At 37.6% G+C, this 24497-nt stretch overlaps 1 protein-coding gene across 2 annotated transcripts in view; it reads left to right on the forward strand.

Annotated features, from left to right (window-relative positions):
- Positions 1 to 24497, forward strand: part of Prkg1 (protein kinase cGMP-dependent 1) — a 1175746-nt gene that overhangs the window by 949310 nt on the left and 201939 nt on the right. For both annotated transcript variants that reach the window (XM_046456763.2, XM_046456762.2), the window contains exon 6: positions 12015 to 12092. In XM_046456763.2, the coding sequence (XP_046312719.1) occupies positions 12015 to 12092 (78 nt within the window). The remainder of the gene's footprint in view (positions 1 to 12014; positions 12093 to 24497) is intronic.

Genomic DNA, 24497 nt, shown 5'->3' on the forward strand with positions numbered 1-24497 from the left:
AAGCTCATTGTTCTGTGTAACTTGTATATAAGGGATTTAAAAGGGATTGTTGTAATCTTGTTCCTGTGTTAAATAGATCGTGGGTGGACTGTTCCAAAACTTAGTTGACTTGAATTTGCGTCAGTGAATTGTAAGTGCCTGCTTAGGATTGGTATTGATATACTGAATGCTACAGACTGTTTCTTTAACTATATCTGACCTATGTAGCATCCCTGATTTTGGAATATTGGTGCAACATGACGCTCCTGTGCTTGGTAAGGACTTCTTAGCAATTAGCAATGGCTTTACAATATGGTCTAAAATTTAAAAACATTCCAGAGTCAATCGAGTCAATCTGTCTTCTGCTGAGGAAGTCCGTACAGTGGAATTCCAGATTTAAAAAATAGCATTGCACAAAAGACCCTGCCATTTGTAGGGGTCGTGATTTGAAATCATGAATTCTTTAAATTCTAAAACAATAGGACATTTTGGGAGCCTGTCAAGAAATTATTGTCCTGTGGCCTAAAGTGATGATTCTGGTTTTCTACTGGACTGCTGATATGCTGGCTGAAAGTTGTTATCCTTAAGTGTGAAGTTATTCTCTTCCCAGTGAAATAAGCCTGGTGCATCATTATTTCAAATTAGAAAAATCATTCTGTCCTTTGCCACTAACACATTATCTCTTTTTCACCTAGGATTTAAATGTTTGCAAATGAATTTCCTTCCAACATAGCCTGGTTTTATCTTGTTTGATTTCTGCTTTGGACTCAAGAGTCTCCTTTCTACAGAGTTCACCATGAACATAAAGGCAGTATTAGAATGGAATATTAGTATTAGGATGGAATAGCTGCTCTTCCAAAGAAGCCATGTCTTGAAGATATGCCTATTTTAAATAAAAAGGCAAAGTGAAGTAAAATCCAAGTGTCTTGTAGCCCCTATACTTTACTATAAAGGAAGCTCTTTGTTAGACCCATTTCTGAACTTAGAGCTTTAGTGTAAAAGTTCTTGGCCATGGTTGACCACTGGAATCACTTGGAGAACCTTAGGGATTATGGGGGTCCCGGCTCTAGAGGTCTAACAATATATTTGGGAGTAGGACTCTGAAGTTCTCTCTGGTGGTATTAATGAACAGTCAAGGTTAGAAGCTGTATGGCTTTTCTACCTGTGGTTTCCCATTCCATAGATGATTAGAAGCAGATATCAGCCTGCATGCTGAGAACAAGGAGAGACTATATCCTCAGGTAGTTCTCCTGCGAAAAATGGTTCCAACCTAAAATTGTTCTCCCTTCTGTATTTCCTCACCATTTGTTTAATTCCATTTTTTGAAGAATTCATACATTCACTCAAAAATATTTGAAAAGCAACCACATTCCATCTGAACTCATACTGACTTGGTGTTGCTTCCATGTTGAAATCCTGTCAGTGGGTCCTCCCATGATGGCTAAAGTCAAGCAGGCATGTCATCACCCATGGTTACCTTTGTATCTCTCAAGCCTCAGGTCCTACTACTTGCTGCCTAAACTTAGGCTCTGCTAATGCTGAGAATATCATCATTCTCTGGCTGACTATGGTATTTCATATTTCTGAGCCCTTGCCCTTCCTTTCTTCTCTCCCAACAGCTACTTTTTCATCTAGCTAGTTCCTGTGCACCCATCAAGGCTCAAATTAGTTGCTATATTTTCTAGGAGTTATTCTCTGAACTCCCATGCTATTAAGGCTTTTATGCTGTACAATACCTCCCACAAGCACTTCTGTGTTACTTTTAAATGGTCTGATTCCATGGTCTAAACTCTATCTCTTGAAAGCATGTCTTACTTCTCTGTGTGTACCTAGTACCTAAATTATTTACTTGATTGTTTTTTGATATGAACTGATTTGGGTTATGGCATATTGAGGCACTTTGAAGTGACACTGAAGGTTGAGGTAAGTCAGAACTAACATTTTTGCATCAAGGGAAGAAACGAGAGAACTCAAAAAAGGTCAGTGGTGGAGAGTAGCCTCGTAAGACTGTGTCACCTGCCTGCCTCAGTTACTACCAGGGCATACCATACTACCATACTTTGGCTTAGAACAAAAATGAATGTCAATAATGAACCCAGATCAATCAAAGAATATTGGATATGCTCTATAGATCTTACTAAAAGTTTAAAATGAGCATAACAGCCTAAATGAATTTCAACTAAATCTGTGAAAATAGGAATAGGAGTTTTATGGAAGTTTTGCTTAAGAGGGAGAGATACATCATTTCATAATCATGCAAGGTATATTATACCTTATCATACTATAGCCTTCATTTCACTTTTTACATTGCATTTATGGCCAGAATAAGTCTTTTGTCACAGCCATATAAAATGATATTGCTAGGTCAGATCCATTATGTAGTCTCAAACAAAACTGCTACCAATTTACCTCAAAACCATATTCCCATAAAACCAGGTAGGGGGATAGAATAAAATGAAAAACTGACTCTTGGTGAGATTTATTTTTAAAGGGGTTCCTTGTGAATTTCTCCTCTAAATACAAAACAACCCAGGCTTGAACATAATTAAATTAGTTCCCATATTTATGCTTAAAAACTCTTAATATGTCACACCTATAAGAAGTACCTTTATATTCCATTTCAAGCTTTCAGGGAATAAAATAATCCAGGTATGTGCTTAGCATTATGGCTGCCACATAGCTAGAATTCTGCAGATGTTAAAATAAATAATTACTTTTTAGTTTTAATCCCTTATCTGAAAAGTGGAGATAATAATATGAGCCTTTTAGTATCCAAAGAGCTTCTTATAATGACTAAGTGTGTGTATATGTGTGTGCATGTATTCTTTGAAAATTATGAAGTATTTGTTAGTAATACTAATTTAATGATTTTTAAAATTGAATGAATAGCCTTGTTAAGGATTTGGTGTCTTAAAAAGTGCGAAACAAGCAGTACATTAATACAAATTCATGTATTAAATAAATATTTATTGAGCCCCTTGTAAATATAAGATACTGTGGCTGCTATAGTTGGGGTTGGAGGGTAAAAACATGTGGACTCCACTCTCATTTGGGTCAAAGGAAGATATTTAAATAAGATTACCAAATGGAATAAGAATTGTGAAACAAAAATGTGTTATGTTATGGTAATGATGATTTGGAGGATCAAGGGAAGATTTATTAAGGAACTAGGTTTAATAAGTTGAGAAGGTAGTAAAAGAACATTCCACATTCCAACAAGAAGGAACAGCAGGTGTGAAGCACCTGAGGGAGAAGGTATCTGGGAGCAGTTAAGATCCGGAGATGGCTGCAGTGTAGCAAGAGAAGAGTATTCAAACAAGTGCCAGATCCCAGAAGGCCTGAAACACCCCAGCAACAAGTTTAAATATGATGCTCCAGAGGAGGTAGAGCGCTTCAAGTTTTCGAGTGGAAGAGTGGTAAGATTATAGCTGTGTTTTACAATCAGTCTCTTTTAATAGAAGTAACTACCTTGTAATGGAGATACAATAAAATTCAAGACTTCAAAATCTCTGTCTAAGCAGTATATCCAGGATTACTACTATCAATATGTTCCTAGTGTTTTTTTTTCTTCTTTAGGTTAAGAAAAATTGATTTTCTATAAGAGTAGAAACTCAAACTGTAAGCACAGGCTTTCAAAAGCAAACATGGATTCAAATTTTGTCTTCAAAGTTTGCTTGCCAGGTGATCTTGGAAAAATGATTCAACCTGTCCAAGCTTCCACTTTGTTCTAGAAAATTGTAATCTTAAGACCTCAGAGGGCCATTGTCCTATTTGAGATATCCTTAACACACTGACTAGCATTTAGGAAGCATGAAATTAATAGCAGCTATTATGAATTATGATGTGAGTTGCCCCTAGAGTGTGACCATGAATCTTTGCAGTTATTCTAAAATATTCAGTCATATTGTGTTCATGAGAATTAGTGGGATCTCAACTGAATGTTTCTTTAAAAAATAATCCCATTTCTGCTGATGGAAATAGTGGAAAAACATGCAAGAATGCAGCCTGAACTCCTTGAGGTCCCACTGAAAGTACCCACTAGAGCTTCCACAATAGCCATACTCTGAAAATTTGTCCTCACGATACTGGCTGAACTGCACATGTCCCAAACAGTAGATAGCGACTCTTGTGGATCACTGCATAACAAAAGTTCTCCCTCTTCTTTTAAGTGGTGAATATCTGCAGAGACACAACGACATACCTCATCTAAAAGTGGAATCCATTCAAGTTTGATTAAATTTTTCTGTGACATACTTCTCTCTGGTGACCAAAAAGTCCATTACCCCCTAGATCTGCAATCTCTGACTTGCACACATGTTGCTCATCTGTGTTTTCTCTTAATCTTCTCTTTCTGTGCTCCATTGCTATTACTATACACACCACTTCTAAGGTTGCTTTTTTTTCCTTGGCTATATCCATTTCACACTTTTAGCTATCTAACTGTTAGCTGGGACCTCTGGCTTTGGTGATGATATGTCCTCCACCTCTGTACAGGTTTAGCTATTTTATTTTTCTCTGTTCTATCATTACAGCTACCATCACCATAGTGATGTTCATCCTGAATTAGAACCTTTAACGTATGTGTGAAGAAGTGACTGTCAGGGGCTACATAGGTGGAGAAGGATGTTTCCAGGGCTTTTCTTCAATGTTGTGGCCACAAGTCATTAACATGTTGAAATAGTACCACATCCATTAGTGAACAGCCTTTCCAAGGAGCTTCCTGACTGCTGCCCCAGCACATTCCTGGACCTCTAAACTTCCCCAGGATTTCAAAGATCTTCAGGACCCTGTGCGAACCTGTGTGCTTTCCAATTGGTGTGTGTCCTTGAGGTGAAAGCTGCTGAGTGTTTTGTACTCCACATTTATTATTAGCTCCAAAATATACCCGAATTCCACATTCTTTAAGAATTGGGATTGTCCCTTAATTCTTGAGAAACTCTTAGCCTTACCTACCCCAGTGTAGTGGTTCTGTGTCATATTGAGGAATAAAACTGGGGCAGGAATCATAAATGATTTTATAACCTCTACCTCTCAAACCAGTCTATATGTAAAAAAGCATCCTCATTGTGAGAGCAGTATCAAGTGCCTAAGGATCTATTCCTTTCCTCCCACACGTAACCTAGATCCTGCCTGCTTTCCCTTCTTTATTGTCCTCAATGACTCAAGATGCCCTCTAAAACGAATAGTGCTTTCCCAAAGAGAAATGCAAAGTATTTATTTTAAAATCCTCAAGGATATTGAGTGAATTTGATGTACTTTTGACTTATGCAACTATGTCTGTGATAGGGTTCATGAGAAACTGTGATTAATTTTTCTTTTTTTTTCCTCCTCACACTGTATTTTATTTTGGTCAAAACTTCAAAACATACTCATACTTCAGATGATGATTCTGAAACACTAGATTGTATGCTTCCCTGTGACACATTTCATAATCTGTCAGGGCAAACAATTTCCAAGTTCAGCTGAAGCTAATTGCCTTCATAGATCAAATTGTTAAATTTGAGTTATAGTTTAATTATGTGGAATGAGAATGCTTGCTTGTCTACTCTATAAACCATTCTATTCTTTTGTGAAATGAATAGTTCTGAAAGGAACTGCTCCTTGTAGAGATTTTCAGCATTTTGTAGGCCTGCATTGATGTATCTCTGAGTCATCATGCTATCGAATTTATTCACATCAAAAATCTCTGAGAGGAAAAACAGAGATTGAAAATCCATTTGGAAAATGATGTCATTAAAGGGCTCAGTTAAACATCAAACAAAATCCAAGTATTTATGGAATTTCAGCTCAGATTTTCTCCTCCTTTGTCTGATATTCAGAGTAAGGATTCAGTTAGTCCAGATGGCTACTGCTGGCCAACAGCTGTCTTGGAATCATAAATTCTGTAGGTACTCAACAGGCTTAAAGTCTCATGATATGATCTTGCCACCAAAAAAAAAAAAAAAACCTCAAGAATGTTTGAAGTTTAGGAAAGAAAAAACCTATATAGTTTTCTTGCACAATGAGAAGTGTTAAATGTGTGGACAACGGAGTTCTTGAATATGCAAAAATATAAATGATTGTACTTTGTCAGAAATCAGGAAAGATGAGAAGATTGAAGAGAGAAATCCAGGGACCCAGGAAGGGGGTGGGAAAGGTGACCTGAGTCAGTGTAGTTTACTTAATGACAGTTATTATAAATCCTTTTAAAGAAGGATCAGTACTTTCAACATGTAAGAAATTATGGCATTTGCCGGTAAATGTGTGGAGCTGGAGAATATCCAATCCCCCCAAACCAAAGGCCAAATGTTTTCTCTGATATTAGGAGGCTAATTCACAATGAGGTGGAGAAAGGGGTGCTAGGGAAGAATAGAGGCACTTTGGATTGAGGGGAGTAAAGGCAAGTGGGGGTGTTTGGGGTAGAAATGATAGAAGGAGTCAACATTATTATCCTGTGTGCATATATGATTACACAACTGGTGTGATTGTACATCAAGTACAACCAGAGAATGAAAAGTTATACTCCATTTATGTATGATGTGTCAAAATGCATTATACTGGCATGTATAACTAATTAGAAGAAATTTCAAAAAGAAAAAAGTGAAATAATTCAAGAAAAAAGAGAAAATACAATTGTATTTGTTAATGATGACAAAATTACTAAAGGTGAGTTGATGTAGAAGTCAAGATAACTCAGTGTTCTAAAGGTATTATGTCCTTTGTAAAGAAAGAAAAGTACTTATTTTATCAAAGTTTCATTGTTGGGGTAAGGAATACAGTTGGTCTTGGGGTCTACTACACACCTAAGTATTCAAATACATGTAAAACTATTTCATTTATAAGTATCCTTACTATATGTGATTCACTCAATGTTTTCTGTTCCATTAAAAAAGAATACTGTTTGCAACTCACTAAAGAGATTTTACCAACCTCCATATATTCTATTTTTTCTATTTGTGAATATTCATGATAAAGTTTAATTTATAACTAAGATAACATGCAATAAGAGATGAATAATGGTAACTAATACTAAAATAGAACAATTATAATGATATACTGAAAAAAAAAAGAATACTGTTTGCAACTCACTAAAGAGATTTCATGAGTTGAATTGAACAAAGGACATAGAAACATACTCATTTTCTTGGTCTCCTAGGCCCAAAGAGAATGCAAAGTTGCCAATAATTCCTGTTCATTGTGGTCGGGCCCATAGCAGGGAACTTTTATACCTTTGTGTCAAATCCAAAGTGCCTGAGAGACAGGTTAGGAGACAGCCAATCTTGTGGCTTCATACATCCAGGTGCAAGTCATAAATTAATTCCCTAAGTTAAGCTCATTCAGTCTCAGATCTTCTTGCCCTGGGCACTTTCACACTTATCCCTTTCAGCAGTGTGGGAGCTTGTAACAATCATCTCTAGTTCCTTATTAAGGCAAGGATGAATCACATGTCCTCAGGATATGCCCATACAAAGCTATCAGGATGAGGCAGGGGCCTGCCTGCTATTCTGCCCCTACAATGTCTGTCTTATCCAATGGCAGTCAGGTTAACTTATAGTGAATCCCAGGAGTTCAAATACAAATGGGTGTCTCAGCAAAGATGAGATTCTAATAGTACAATCAAGGCAGATGGGAATGTAATGATTCAGGCAGTAACCACAGGCCTTGCTGAGGCCCAGTGATGAGAAGAAGATGCTAATGAAGATCTTGCAAAAGAGTGCTGCAGACAGAAGGCTCCTTAAGTACAAAGTTCTGAGGAGAGACCCAGCCTGGCAATACAAGGCTACCATGTCTGAAACTGAGTGAGGGTGACAAGGATGGAGAGGTGAGGGGGTGGCCAGTCAGAATGCGGGGAACTGAAGAGACCACAGTAAGTTGTTATGGTGTTAATTGTACCAAGAAGTCATTGGGATATTTTAGATAATAGAATGATTTCAACTGATTTATTATTTGAAAATTTACTTGGTTGCAATGAGAATAGATGAACTGATATGTGGTAGGTGGGTCTGAGACAGGGAGACTAAGTAGGAGGACTTAGTCTTAGGAAGATGTGATTTTTGTCTTGGAGTAGGGAGATAAAAACGGGGAAAAATGGGCTTGGGTCATGTATTATAGGTAGAAACCATACTAACAAACCATGGAAAATGCTAAAGATGGGGATTGAGGAAGACTACCTAATTCATGCCATTAATATTTTTGGAGCTTCTACTTAATCCAAGCACAAAGGTAGGTACTGGAGATATTTTAATGAAAAAAAAATCAGACATGATTTTGCTTTCATAGGACTTAAAATCGATTGAAAAATATCAACACAAGTAAATTATTAACTGAAAGCTCAGGAAAGGGCAATAAATAGAGCTTTATGGTATTGTTAGTTCAAATAATGGATCTAATTTAGCTAGGTTCTGTGTTGTGGTGGGATGAGGTGTGTGTGGGTTGGTGGGTGAAGGTGGTATGTGTACAGTAGGTTATTGGCCAGGTCAGGCAAGGAGAAAATCCAAAAGGGAAGAAGGTTGTCACAAGGTGAAATGTGACAGGGTGTGCAGCATTGGGAGTATGGAGGCTTGGTGGTGGCACAGTTGAGGAACTGCCTGCAGGGCAAAGTGGGGGAAGGGTGCAAAGAAACCATGGCATTGAGCAGGTTATACACAGTCTTTTTTTTAGGCTGTGTTAGAGAGATTGGCTTTTATCGTAACAAATCTGGAATCCTTCACAAGGAAACTAACTAAATGCTAGGGTTTCTTCCCATTCGAGGCTCTCTGTACTTTTGTGATTTAATTTGAAATAAGAAACTGGCAGAGCTACAAATTGAACCTCAAAAATAGTGAAATTGCTGGCTTTTGGTAAGCATAATTGGAGTACCTTTCAAAGAATCAGCGTGCATGGTCTTCTCCTCCTCAGGTACAGTGAAATATTTCAGGGGAGCATAGACATTCCAGTTCTGGTGTTATGACACCATTAATATTATCATTCTCAAACGTGGAATGGCTTTAGGCACTGTCCCATAGGCTCCTCTCTGAATCTCTGAGTTTTATGAACTTATGCAGCATGGAAATATGTTCAGTGAGTGCCTATGTAAGTGAACTAAAATAATTGATATGACATTTGTGAATGTCAAGTTATAAAATCTATGTCAGATGATATTAAGAAGATTATTAGATAATTCAGATGAACGAAATAACTAGACTGTTTCTGGATATTTCTGCTAACCTCTCAATTCTCTAAGATGAAGTAATGAAGAACGTGAACAATTTAGAATTGCTGTTCTCAATTAGGTTCAAATGTGCCTCCAAAAGGTTAATTGGCAATGTCTTGGGACATTTTTTAATTTTTACAACTGTGACTCTAGTGCTACTGGTATCTAATGGGTAGAGGTCAGGGATGCCTATGTCAGACAGGGTATCCAGAACAGCTTCCTAAAACAAAGAACTATCTGCTTCAAAACATCAGTAGTGCTAGGGTTAGGAAACACTTACCTTTGCAACTTTTAATAGGGACAAATAACTTTTTCTTTTTGAAGGGAAATAACTCTCATATGAATATGACTGTTCTTATTTTTAAGGAAGGAGATGAAGGAAATGATCTCAGATGAGCTAAGATTGCTTCAAACTTATTTGCATTTTTTTTAAAAAAATTATATATCTGTAGTATTATGAGACCATAATAAGCTGCAGCATCTCCTCTTCTTGAGGTGGCATTTTTCCTACTGAATATCCAGTGAGCTCTTCTTCATCCTTTAGATGGTACTCAAGAATCCTTTCCAGATGAACTATGGGGAAAAGTCAGGTTTCCTCAAGACTTTTCTCACTTAACCCTGGGTTTTAGTACAATGTAGCATTGTGCATACTGGATAATTTTGAGGTTTTGAATAGTCTTGGTTTAGGAACCAAGTGATAAATAAGATGAATTGTAAGATAAATAAAGCTAAAGTAATATTACAAAATAATAATATTTTATTATATTTCCTTCTGACTACTAATAAAATGTGAGTTAGAGGATGTAGTTTGGGTCCCAAACCAGATCATTTAATGGGGCTGAAGTAGCTATCATGTTACAGAAGTAGACACACTCGCTGCAACCGGAAGAACTTTCCCCTGGAAAAGCAGCAAAGGATGCCCTCCTTCAGGGAGAAGCTCCCTCTACAGCGAAGAAATCAGAAGCAGAGATGAGCATACATTGTGGATTACTTACAAATTGATCAGATAAGCCATGTCATCATGTCATCTCCTTTAGTGCAAGAGTGAGGGAAGGAAAAGAGAGGTCTGGGTTTTATTGAGTTCCATTCATATGGGAGGAAACATCAAGAGTGGGAAAGATGCCGTCCTTCCCCTGCCCAACTTCTGCAAATGTGACTCTCTGCTTGTCACTTTTAGCTGTTACCTGTGCTATCCAGTTCAATAGCTACTAGAAATGTGTGGCTATTTTAAATAAAATTAAGCACACTTGAAAATAAGGCTCAGCAACCCAAGTAGCAAGTGGCTACCATATTGGACAATGCAACTGTAGAATTTCTACCATCAAAAAAAGATCTACTAGGTGTTGCTATTAGGAATTTTGTCTTAACTCATCTTTGTATAATCAATGCCTATAAGAAGGACATTAAAAAATGTTTGAATGGATATAAAATGATTTTGGATATATTGTGATTTTGTTTTTCAAATCTCCATGTTGTAAAGATCTTCCAATTCTAATGAAGCAAGATAGAAATCAAACATAGATAACCTTGCTAAATAGAATAAATTAGGTAAATAATGTGCATCCTATAATCCTAATTTTGTTTAGAAATAATTATTTATATGTATATGTGTATATATGCATACATGTTTATAATGTAGGAAAATAGTCTTAAAAGGTACATAACACATTATATGTAGCATATAATGAGTGAGATTGACAAGGAAAATAAGGAAAAACTTTGTTAACTAAAAATCTTGTTACTAGGCAAATGAACTAATTTGAGTGAAAAATAATAAGTGACAGATTAGGTAATATGTTAAATTTATAAATACATAAGGAAAATATGGCTATTTTCAATATCAAATATTATTGAAAGGTCATTTTAAGATAGAAGAGAATAAAGTGCTAAGAAAAAAATGGGATTGAAATATAAAGACAAATAGTAGTGATTAGTCTAATGGATGTTTTGTGTAAACCATGAACTCTGTTTCCTAAGTGGTATGTAAGGTAATATTTTCTTTCCCAAGATATAGCTCTCCTGCTAAGCTGCAGAGAAGGATGGGGCCAGATGGTACCATTACATTTTTCTGTTTTTCCTTCTGACCCAGCAACACACTTTCTTCCACCTCTCCTTATAGAAATTACTTTTGTTTATTGCAGGAGTAATCTTCACCCTGGGAATGGACTTAGTGGTGATATCTGAGTCAGACCCACTGGCTGTGATAATCCTCTTACAGTCTTAGCTTGCTCTTCATTTGATAGTTTATGCTGGACAGATGCTGGACCAGAATTTAGCCCATAAAATTAAGACATTCTGTTTAACAGGGCTAAACCTAAATTGCTCAAGCAAAGACATTAAGTCATGAAGTGGTGCCTTAAAAAGTATCTTGGGTCATTTAATTCACAGTAAAAGTAAACCTAGATTCAAATGAAGATTATTTTTTATATGCCACAGTAATTTTTCAGAGGGAAAAAATAAGCTATCATTATGAGAATGGTAAAACAAAATGAGAATGACAAATAAAATTATACAGAAAGATCGGTTTAATTAGTAGCTCTGCTATTTCATTTCATGTTAGTTGATAGAAGAAAAAAGTATTTTCATCAAACAACTGAAATGAGTGAATTTAAAAAGATAAATATAATTACCAAGAAAAATGACATTCACAAAACATTTTTAAATGAGCATTGTAGATGTGATATCTTTGTAATGATTGCATTTATTGACTATTATTCATTTTCAGATCACAATAGATTCTCAGCTTGGGAGAAGAAATTCCTTCAGGGCGACTGCATCCCTGAGGACTGATATTTGAAGAAGTTGAACTGTTTTGTAGATCACCTCTTTCTTAATATTTTCTCTCACTATTTCTATTTTTCAGACTCACTATGAAAATGGGGAATATATTATCAGGCAAGGAGCAAGAGGGGACACCTTCTTTATCATCAGCAAAGGAAAGGTAAGCTTTGGTGGCACCAGAAGTGATGGAGGAAGGCAGCCTGGGGTGTTCAGCAGCCACGGCAGGAACACAGGTGTTGATCTTGGTTTGTCCATATCTTCTGACTCTGACAGGGAAATATTTGAAAATGGATCATCTAATGAATGATTTAGGGTGAAGAAGAGTGTAACTTGGAAGACCAGTAAGTAGCCTGAGTGCTAATAATCATAATAGTTCTTATAGAGGACACTGGTAAGCCTGTGTTAATAGAAAGGTCTCCATAAAAACACCACCAAACTTCTTTCAACTTAAAAGAAAATAAAAAATAAAAAGAGATCTCCCAAATTAAAACTATACAACAATAACAATAACAACAAAAATAACTAAGGGCACCTAAAAGATCCATCCAGTCTTCAGGAGCAGTAACATTGATATAATGAAGCATCTGACCTTTAAAATCAAACAGTGTAAGTTTGAATTTGCCTTTAAACTTACTCAATTTAGTCACACGAGGCAAATTGCTCAACATTCTGAGGTCAATAAAAAAATAAATGTTTCCATGTTGTATTGTAGCTTCATGAAGAATATTGGGTAAAGACTAACAAACTATGAAAAGTGGCAAAGTATAGGACAAGTAATAATAGGGTAGACAATGAGTGTGAATGAAAACTAATACTTTACTCTTTATATTGTTTTGGTTTTTCAACTATATATTTCAATGTATATTATAATTTATATTTGAAAACAAAGAAATTGAATTAATCCTGAAATGGAAATTTATCTTAATACTCTACTATCATATTGCTAAAAAATATCTTAAATTTCTTTCAACAGTAAAACCATAATCATTTTTTAACATTGTCTTTATGCTATAGTCCAGGATTCGAACTTATTTTTCTTTTTCATATATTCTTCTTTTTTTTTAAAAGAGAGAGTGAGAGACAGAGAGAGAGAGAGAGAGTGAGAGAGAATTTTTTAATATTTATTTTTTAGTTTTCGGCGGGCACAACATCTTTGTTTGTATGTGGTGCTGAGGATCGAATCCGGGCCGCACGCATGCCAGGCGAGCACGCTACCGCTTGAGCCACATCCCCAGCCCCATATGTTAGTCTTAAAAAGTATTTCTGTCTCTATGCATTAAGTATAGAAAGAGATGGGGAGATAAATGCATGTAGAAAGGAATTATATAACATTTTTATAATTGTCACTTTAAAAATTAAGTAAATGTAATTTTTCTAATTTAAAAAGATGACTGACTCTGGTAACTTATAGCTTATCTTTTTAATTTAATTTTATTTCAGGGTACCAGGGATTGAACCGAGGGGTACTTAATAACTGGGCCACATCCCTAGCCATTTTTATTTTGAGACAGGGTTTCACTTTTTAAATGACTTAGGGCTTCGCTAAGTTACTGAGGCTGGCCTTGAATTTGCAGACATCCTGCCTCAGCCTCCCAAGCAGCTGGAATTACAGGCATGTACCACTGCGCCCGGCTATAGCTTGTATAGAAAGATTTACAGAGCCACAGTAAATTAAATGTGTGAAATATTCTAAGTATTTTTGAATTACATTTTAGAGAATCCTCTTTGAACTAATTTTGAATCAACGAAATGAATATATTAGTGTTTACACAAGTGACACATCCCAATAAAATGAAGAAAACAATATTTATACTTTAATTATATCTGTTTGTTTGACTTCAATTACTTTAATTATATCTGGTTGATATCTTTGTTGTCATGGAGTAATCTGTATGACAGGATTTTGCGACCATCCAATTATTGCAAATTTCCAGCATTGCCTGAGAAAGTAGTAGTCTTTTGTAACCAGTTTCAGCTGAAAACAGGTGATGCTGTTTTATGAGTTTTGTAATGTGTATAGTAGAAACAGCTTGGAAGTTAGACTACAGAAATCAATTCATTTGACAATATTTCAGTGCATTGTGCAGATCCTGGGAGAGAAAGAGTGATATATTAGACTCTTGACATGGTCATGATTTTTTTCAAACCAGGAATGGATTTTTTCTTGGTTTTTCAAGTTGCATAGTTAGTTCCTGTGAGTCCTAATTTTATCAGTTGATATGAAAATTATATTAATGTATTAGAATCACTATAAGATATAGAAGGTGAGCATTCTTAAGTCCCTGTTGTAAAAATTAGGAAAAAGAAATGAACAATGATAAAATAGGTTAAGATTAGCAGATAAATAAGTTGTAGAATTTTCTAAAATAGTGTGTTTTGTTTCAGGTATATTGGTATACATCTGTTTTCCCATGCATTTGTAAAATTTATAAAGTGTAACCCTGGTGAAGATATTTTTCTTGTTACCATTGAACTGACTTTTTAGAAAATGTTGTGAGATAAAAGAAGACACAACAGTGGGCTATGGAGTTACAGATGGATTTTTTCTTGTTTAGTTTCATTTATTTAACTGTGAAACTTTTTTATTTAAATTTAAAACATTTTTTCATTCTCCCATTAAGTACATCGAGACTAAGAGAGACATTATAGACTTTGAAATACTTGTTTTCCCCCCATTAAATCCACACAAAGTGATTTTTCTAAAACTAGAAACAGAGTGCTTACAGCATCTGCTGCTTGCCTCAGGTAGAAGCTGAGTTAGTTCTCTGTACTTTAGTCAGTGCATTCCAGTAGCCCAGAAAAATGACTTTTACCATTAACAGTAGGAGGAAGCATTGAAGAATTCTGTGTTTATCCCTGCAGTGGTAAAGCCTCTAAAAACTATTTCTCCATTCACAAGTTAAACCAAAATTAAACAGGATTGGATAAAACACTTTCACAATTCCAAGAATAATTGAAAGGCATTTTCATTTTTCTGGTTCTATTCAACATGTCTTATATGCAACCAGTAGAAAAAACAGATTAAAAAATTCTTATCTATTAAATGACATTTAGATGTACATGGTTTTGCTTCTTAGAATTAACAAGCATTTAAGCATGGTGATTAAACATATTAACATAACGCTCAGTATTTCTGAATATGGAAAGTGTTCTCTTATGTAAATTTTATTTGTATAGGCATATACATGTTTGTGTATACACGAGTGAAGTAGTAGCAACATTTTCTTTTATATTAAGAATAAGATGGAGGGGGAAGGAAGATGGCGGCGAGGGGAGTGCATTACCCCCGTGTGCTGCTTCACTGTGTGGGAGTATGACAAGTCAGGACGGCTAAAGGATATCTTGTTAGGAATTTCCAGCAATAGTGGGGTGCGCCGGAACCTGGAGGAAGGATTTCCATCGCACGAGGATCGGCTACGGGGACTCAAACTCGAGAGGTTTGTCGCACGGAGGGTAAAACTGCTTATTCAGCAAATCGCCCCGCGGCTAGAGTCTGCAACGCGCGCTGGGATAGAGACGCAGGGTTACAGTGCTGCAGTTTCTGCCAGCCGCGCAAGCACCGCACTCAGGGCTGAATTCTGGGTTCGAGACGGGGAAGGAAGCGGTCCATCTCGGTTCTCCACACCGGTCAGACCACAGAGGAGGCCAGCAGCCACCATGTTGGTAAACTGACGTCACCATACCTGTTTTTGACTGACCGCAGCTCATTCAGCCATAGAACAGGTAATTTCAGGCTGCAATTCGCCTGCGGCTTGCAGACAGATTGCTAGGGTTCAGCGCCTGGGTGCTTCTTAAAATCTGATCTTATCGGAGTGAACACCGAGCGTGGGGCAGCCGAGTTCCGGCTCCCGGAACCGTCCCGGAACCGCCCTGGCTCAGGGCTGCGGAGCCTGCGGAGGCTGCTTCTTGGACCCTGCTACTATCAGAGCAAACACCAAGCACTAAGCAGCCGAATTCCGGCTCCCGGAACTGAGCCCGCGGGGACTGCTTCTTGGAGCTTACACTTATAGGAGCTTACACCGAGCACGGAGCGGCCGAGTTCCAGCTCCCGGAACTTCCCTGGACCGGGGCTAGGAGCCCACGGAAACTGTGTCTCGGTCCGGGTCCTGCTGAGGGCCGGTCAGGACTCACCCGTTGCTTGGGTTGCCCAGCAAGGGGAACGAAATGCTGCCATTCGCATAGGATACCAACATGGCAGAGATCTGATGTCAGCAGAAAGCGGTGGAGGAGAGATCTTCATCAATACCAGCGGTGACATAAGCAGTTGGTCTCCTGGTAAGGGGGGTGAGGCTCAGTCACCCGAGTCTCCTCAATTTGTCCTCGAGCCAGAGGGAAGGAGCCGGGCCGCCGCCAGCCCCCGGAGCAGGCCCAGCGGCTCGCCAGCGTGGTGACCGCGTGACCCCAATTGGAGAGGGGGCGGAGCGGAGCCGCCACCCACACCCGCCAGGTGGGCAGACCCACGACCCAGTAGTACATGGGCGTGGTAGGAGGGGCAGGGCAGAGCCGCCCTTCGCGCTTGCAAGGTAAACAGACCTGTGACAGCCTGGCGGGTCAGGCCCAGTGGCCTGCCAGTGTGGTACACACATCATCCCAACTCGAGTAGGGGCAGAGCAGATCCTTCTCCCACGCCCGGATCAGGCCCTGCCGGTGTGGTGGTCACGTGACCCCAATTGGAGTGGGGGCGGAGCGGAACCGCCACCCGTGCCCGCAGGGTGAGCAGACCAGTGATCAACCTGCAGATCAGGCCCAGGGGTCCGCAGGCGTGGTAGGAGGGGCAGGGCAGATCCGCCGCCCGCGCCTTCAAGGTAGGCAGACCTACAACAGACCGGCGGATCAGGCCCAGGAGCCTGCCGGCGTGGTACAAACACCACCCTAATTGGAGTAGTGACAGAGCAGAGTCGCCTCCCTTGCCAGGAACAGGCCCAGCGTCCTGCAGGCGGGGTAGTCACAACACCCCAATTGGAGTAGGGGCAGAGCAGAGCCTCCACCCGTGCCCGAAAGGTGGGCAGATCTGCGACCGACCAGCGGGACAGGCCCAGTGGCCTGCTGGTACGACAGACACGTCACCCCATTTGGAGTAGGGGCAGAGTAGAGCTGCCGCCCGCGCCTGCAGGGTAGGCAAACCTGCAACCGACCGGCGGATCAGGACCGGTGGCCTGCCAGCGTGGTACACTCGTCACCCCAATTGGAGTAGGGGCAGAACAGAGCCGCCACCAGCTCCCAGAACAGGCCCAGTGACCTGCTGGCGTGGTAGCCACGACACCCCAATTGGAATAAGGAGAGAGCAGAGCCACCGCCCGCACCTGCAGGAAAGATACGCAAGCAGTATGAAAAGACAAGGAAAGAAAGGACCACAATCAATGCAGGTCAACGCAACTTTAGAAGAAGTAACAGCTGCAGCAGATGGAATGTCAGATAAAGAATTCAGGATATACATGCTTCAGATGATCTGGAGTATCAAGGAAGACATTAAACAGCAAAATCAGACAATGAAAGATCACTTCGACAACGAATTACGCAAACAAATCCAGGAAGCAAAGGATCAACTATACAGGGAGATAGAGGTTATAAAAAACAAGCAATCAGAAATCCTAGAAATGCAGGAAGCAATAAACCAACTTAAAAACTCAATGGAGAATACTACCAACAGAGTAGAACACTTAGAAGATAGAACATCAGACAATGAAGACAAAGTATTTCAACTGGAAAAGAACATAGACAGCTCAGCAAGACTGTTAAGAAACCATGAGCAGAACATCCAAGAAATATGGGATAACATTAAGAGACCAAACTTAAGAGTCATTGGGATACAGGAAGGTACAGAGCTCCAAACCAAAGGAATGAGCAGTCTATTCAATTAAATAATACAAGAAAACTTCCCAGACTTGAAGAATGAGGCAGCATCCCAAATCCTAGAAGCCTACAGGACGCCGAATGTGCAAAATCATAAGAGATCCACACCTAGACACATTATAATGAAGATGCCCAACATACAGAATAAGGAGAGAATTTTAAAAGCTACAAGAGAAAGGAAGCAAATTACATTTAGGGGTAAGCCAATCAGGATAACAGCTGATCTTTCAACACAGACTCTGAAAGCTAGAAGATCCTGGAATAACATATTTCAAACACTGAAAGAAAATGGGTTCCAACCAAGAATTGTGTATCCAGCGAAATTAAGCTTCAGGATGGAGAATGAAATTAAAACCTTCCACGATAAACAAAAGTTTAAAGAATTCGCAGCTAGAAAACCATCTCTTCAAAACATCCTCGCCAAAGCATTACAGGAAGAGGAAATGGAAAATAACAATGAAAACCAACAGTGGGAGGTAGGACAGTAAAGGGGGGGGGAAATAATCAAAGAGGAAAACAAACAACGTTTAGTAACAGAAATAAACAAATATGGCTGGAAGAACAACCCATATCTCAATAATAACCCTAAATGTTAATGGCTTAAACTCACCAATTAAGAGACACAGGCTAGTAGAATGGATCACAAAACAAGACCCAACAATATGCTGCCTACAGGAGACGCATTTGATAGGGAAAGACATACATAGGCTGAAGGTGAAAGGTTGGGAAAAATCATATCACTCATATGGACTTCGGAAACAAGCAGGCGTGTCCATATTCATATCAAATAAAATAGATTTCAAGCCAACGTTAATCAAAAGAGATAAAGAGGGACACTACATACTGCTTAAGGGAACCATACACCAACAAGACATAACAATCATAAATATTTATGCCCCAAACAATGGTGCAGCTATGTTCGTCAAACAAAACTCTTCTCAAGTTCAAGAGTCTAATAGACCACCACACCATAATCATGGGAGACTTCAACACACCTCTCTCGCCACTGGACAGATCTTCCAAACAAAAGTTGAATAAGGAAACTATAGAACTCAATAACACTATTAATAACCTAGACCTAATTGACATATATAGAGTATACCACCCAACATCAAGCAGTTACACTTTTTTCTCAGCAGCACATGGATCCTTCTCAAAAATAGATCATATATTATGTCACAGGGCAACTCTTAGACAGTATAAAGGAGTAGAGATAATACCATGCATCTTATCTGATCATAATGGAATGAAACTGAAAATCAACGATAAAAGAAGGAAGGAAAAAGCATACATCAATTGGAAAATGAACAATAGGTTACTGAATGATCAATGGGTTATAGAAGACATCAAGAAGGAAATTAAAAAATTCTTAGAGATAAATGAAAACACAGACACAACATATCGGAATCTATGGGACACATTGAAAGCAGTTCTAAGAGGAAAATTCATTGCTTGGAGTTCATTCCTTAAAAAAAGAAAAAACCCACAAATAAATGATCTCATACTTCATCTCAAAATCCTAGAAAAAGAAGAGCAAAACAACAGCAAAAGAAGTAGAAGGCAAGAAATAATTAAAATCAGAGCTGAAATTAATGAAATCGAAACAAAAGAAACAATTGAAAAAATTGACAAAACTAAAAGTTGGTTCTTTGAAAAAATAAACAAAATCGACAGACCCTTAGCGATGCTAGCGAAGAGAAGAAGAGAGAGAACTCAAATTACTAACATACGGGATGAAAAAGGCAATATCACAACAGACACTTCAAAAATACAGAAGATAATCAAAAACTATTTTGAATCCTTATACTCCAATAAATTAGAAGATAGTGAAGGCATAGATAAATTTCTTAAGTCATATGATCTGCCCAGATTGAGTCAGGAGGATATAGAAAACCTAAACAGACCAATATCAATTGAGGAAATAGAAGAAACCATCAAAAGACTACCAACTAAGAAAAGCCCAGGTCCGGATGGGTATACAGCAGAATTTTACAAAACCTTTAAAGAAGAACTAATACCAATACTTTTCAAGCTACTTCAGGAAATAGAAAAGGAGGGAGAACTTCCAAATTCATTCTATGAGGCCAACATCACCCTGATACCTAAACCAGACAAAGACACTTCAAAGAAAGAAAACTACAGACCAATATCTCTAATGAACCTAGATGCAAAAATCCTCAATAAAATTCTGGCGAATCGGATACAAAAACATATCAAAAAAATTGTACACCATGATCAAGTAGGATTCATCCCTGGGATGCAAGGCTGGTTCAATATACGGAAATCAATAAATGTTATTCACCACATCAATAGACTTAAAAATAAGAACCATATGATCATCTCGATAGATGCGGAAAAAGCATTCGACAAAGTACAGCATCCCTTTTTGTTCAAAACTCTAGAAAAACTAGGGATAACAGGAACATACCTCAATATTGTAAAAGCAATCTATGCTAAGCCTCAGGCTAGCATCATTCTGAATGGAGAAAAACTGAAGGCATTCCCTCTAAAATCTGGAACAAGACAGGGATGCCCTCTCTCTCCACTTCTCTTCAACATAGTTCTCGAAACACTGGCCAGAGCAATTAGACAGACGAAAGAAATTAAAGGCATAAAAATAGGAAAAGAAGAACTTAAATTATTACTATTTGCAGATGATATGATTCTATATCTAGCAGACCCAAAAGGCTCTACAAAGAAACTATTAGAGCTAATAAATGAATTCAGCAAAGTGGCAGGATTTAAAATCAACACGCATAAATCAAAGGCATTCCTGTATATCAGCGACAAATCCTCTGAAATGGAAATGAGGACAACCACTCCATTCAAAATATCTTCAAAAAAAATAAAATACTTGGGAATCAACCTAACAAAAGAGGTGAAAGACTTATACAATGAAAACTACAGAACCCTAAAGAGAGAAATAGAAGAAGATCTTAGAAGATGGAAAAATATACCCTGTTCATGGATAGGCAGAACTAACATCATCAAAATGGCGATATTACCAAAAGTTCTCTATAGGTTTAATGCAATGCCAATCAAAATCCCAACGGAATTTCTTGTAGAAATAGAGAAAGCAATCATGAAATTCATATGGAAAAATAAAAGACCCAGAATAGCAAAAACAATGCTAAGCAAGAAGTGTGAATCAGGCGGTATAGCGATACCAGACTTCAAACTATACTACAGAGCAATAGTAACAAAAACAGCATGGTACTGGTACCAAAACAGGCGGGTGGACCAATGGTACAGAATAGAGGACACAGAAACCAATCCACAAAACTACAACTATCTTATATTTGATAAAGGGGCTAAAAGCATGCAATGGAGGAAGGATAGCATCTTCAACAAATGGTGCTGGGAAAACTGGAAATCCATATGCAACAAAATGAAACTGAATCCCTTTCTCTCGCCATGCACAAAAGTGAATTCAAAACGGATCAAGGAGCTTGATATCAAATCAGAGACACGCCGTCTGATAGAAGAAAAAGTTGGCTACGATCTACAGTCGGTGGGGTCGGGCTCCAAATTCCTCAATAGGACACCCATAGCACAAAAGCTAATAACTAGAATCAACAAACGGGACTTACTCAAACTAAAAAGTTTTTTCTCAGCAAAAGAAACAATAAGAGAGGTAAATAGGGAGCCTACATCCTGGGAACAAATCTTTACTCCTCACACTTCAGATAGAGCCCTAATATCCAGAGTATTCAAAGAACTCAAAAAATTAGACAATAAGAGAACAAACAACCCAATCAACAAATGGGCCAAGGACCTGAACAGACACTTCTCAGAGGAGGACATACAGTCAATCAACAAGTACATGAAAAAATGCTCACCATCTCTAGCTGTCAGAGAAATGCAAATCAAAACCACCCTAAGATACCATCTCACTCCAGTAAGTTTGGCAGCCATTAGGAAGTCAAACAACAACAAGTGCTGACGAGGATGTGGGGAAAAGGGTACACTTGTACATTGCTGGTGGGACTGCAGATTGGTGCAGCCAATTTGGAAAGCAGTATGGAGATTTCTTGGAAAGCTGGGAATGGAGCCACCATTTGACCCAGCTATTCCCCTTCTTGGTCTATTCCCTAAAGACCTAAAAAGAGAATGCTACAGGGACACTGCTACATCGATGTTCATAGCAGCACAGTTCACAATAGCAAGACTGTGGAACCAACCTAGATGCCCTTCAATAGACGAATGGATAAAAAAAATGTGGCATTTATACACAATGGAGTATTACTCTGCATTAAAAAATGAAAAAATCATAGAATTTGCAGGGAAATGGATGGCATTAGAGCAGATTATGCTAAGTGAAGCTAGCCAATCCCTAAAAAACAAATGCCAAATGTCTTCTTTGATATAAGGAAAGTAACTAAGAACAGAGTAGGGACGAAGAGCAGGAGAAGAAGATTAACATTTAACAGGGATGAGAGGTGGGAGGGAAAGGGAGAGAGAAGGGAAATTGCACGGTAATGGAAGGAGACCCTCAGGGTTATACAGTGGAGGGGGTAGAGAGAGAGGAGGGGAGGGGAGGGGAGAGGTGGTGAGGGGGGAGGGTGGATGATGGGAAAGGCAGCGGAGCACAACAGACACTAGTATGGCAATTTGTAAATCAATGGATGTGTAACTGATGTGAATCTGCAATCTGTGTATGGGGTGAAGGTGGGAGTTCATAACCCACTTGAATCAAAGTGTGGAATATGATATGTCAAGAAATTTGTAATGTTTTGAACAACCCACAATAAAAAATTAAAAAAAAAAAAGAATAAGATAATGATGCATGCTATCACCATTTCTATTCAGTGTGATATTAGATATCCCAACTATTATGTTAAATTAAGAAAAGGATACAGTATTTAGAAATAAAAAAGTTATTAAAGATGATATGATTTTAGCTTGTTTTTTATGTAGATAGATATATTATTAAAATTAGTTATAATTTAGCTAGATCAGTACTGTTCAGTATACTATACTTTTCTTTATTAAAATGTTCCATGTATATACAGGCTAATTCAGTGGCCATTTTGTCTCATTTGATATCTAAATTAAAAGTAGCTAAATCAAATATTCAATTTTTTAGCACCAGTAGCCACATTACAATAGCTGTATAGCTACATGTAGCTAGTGGTAATCATACTGGACAGTGCAGATCTTGATATTTTACTATCATTTAAATATTGAAAAAAATGAATCACTTAATAAAACTCACAATATGAATTGTCTAAAGAACAATTGAATTATCATATCAACCAATTCAGTAAAGCCATTTGCTAATGCAACTTCTATTCAGAATAAAAATTCTCAGATGGCTTCTACAATGTACCTACAGTTAACATAATTAATGATGAAACAAAAAGCAATAAATGAATGAGAACAGTCAGTGAATAAGGGAGTCTTTTCAACAAGTAGTGTTTGAACAATTAGTAAGCCATAGGCAAGAAAGAAAAGTAAAACTGGACCTAAACTTCATACCCTGTGTAAAAATTAAATAGAAAATGATAAAAGACTTAAAAGAAAAATGTTAATCTACAAACTGTTTTGAAGAAAATCTTTATGATTTAGGGTTTGGTAAAAACAAAACAAAACAAAAAACCTCCTAGACATCATACCAAAAGCACAAACTATAAAGAATAAAAGGTAAATTGGGCTCTATCATACTTATGAAATTTTATTCTATGAAAGATACTGTTAAGAGACTAAAAAGATAATCAACTAACAGGGAAAGATATTTGCAAATTATATATGTGCAAAGGGCTTGTATTGAGCCTATATAATCAATACCCCCAAACAAAACTACTCAATTTTTAAAAATGGACAAAGGACTTGAAAAGATACATCAGCAAAGGAGATATAAAAATGGAAGATGTGTCATGAAGAGATTCTCAATATCATGATCATTGCAAAGCTGCACATGAAAAACCTGGGATACTTAACAGAATGTTTAAAATGAAAAAAACAATGTATTATACAGAGTGCTAATGAGGATGCAGAGTGATTGGAAATGGTAAAGCCATTCTGAAGAGCAATTTGAAATTTTCTCATAAAGTTAAAAAAAGCAATCATACTTTGTTGTATTCTAGAAATCTGAGATATAGTTTACATAAAAAACTGTTACAATGTTTATAATTTCTGTGTTCATAATTGTGAAACACGCTAAATATGCTTCAACAAGTGAATGGATAAAGCAACTGTGATATTCATTCAATGGAATACTACTGGGCAGTAAAAAGAATAAACTATTGAACTACATAATGACTTGGGTGAATCTCAAAAGTATTATGTGAATAAGAAAAAGCAATCTCAAAAAATTAAGGATTATGTGCTTCCATTTAACTGGCATTCTTGAAAAGAGTAAACTAGCCTGAGGCCAATAGACTTTTGGTTGCTAAGGTCAAGATTTGGGGAGGATGTGAGTATAAACACATACATGAGGGAATTTCTTAAGGTGATAAATTGTTCTGTGTCTAATTGGGATGCAGGTTATACAAATTTATATGTGCATTTAAATTCATAGAGCTGTAAACCAAAAGCAAAATTCAATTTTACTTCATGATAATTTAATAATCTACATGCACTTCTAAATATTGATAATATTTAGTTAGAAATGTTATTTAATAATCATTTATTAAATCAAATATCCAGGAATAAAACTAATAAAAATGCTATGTCCTTTTACGAGGAAATTTTATTTGAGATATCATCATTA

The sequence above is a fragment of the Marmota monax genome, unplaced genomic scaffold (genome assembly GCF_021218885.2).
Source record: "Marmota monax isolate L192 unplaced genomic scaffold, Marmota_monax_Labrador192_F-V1.1 WCK01_AAM20220418_F8-fsc00166, whole genome shotgun sequence".
Classification (NCBI taxonomy): Eukaryota; Metazoa; Chordata; class Mammalia; order Rodentia; family Sciuridae; genus Marmota; species Marmota monax.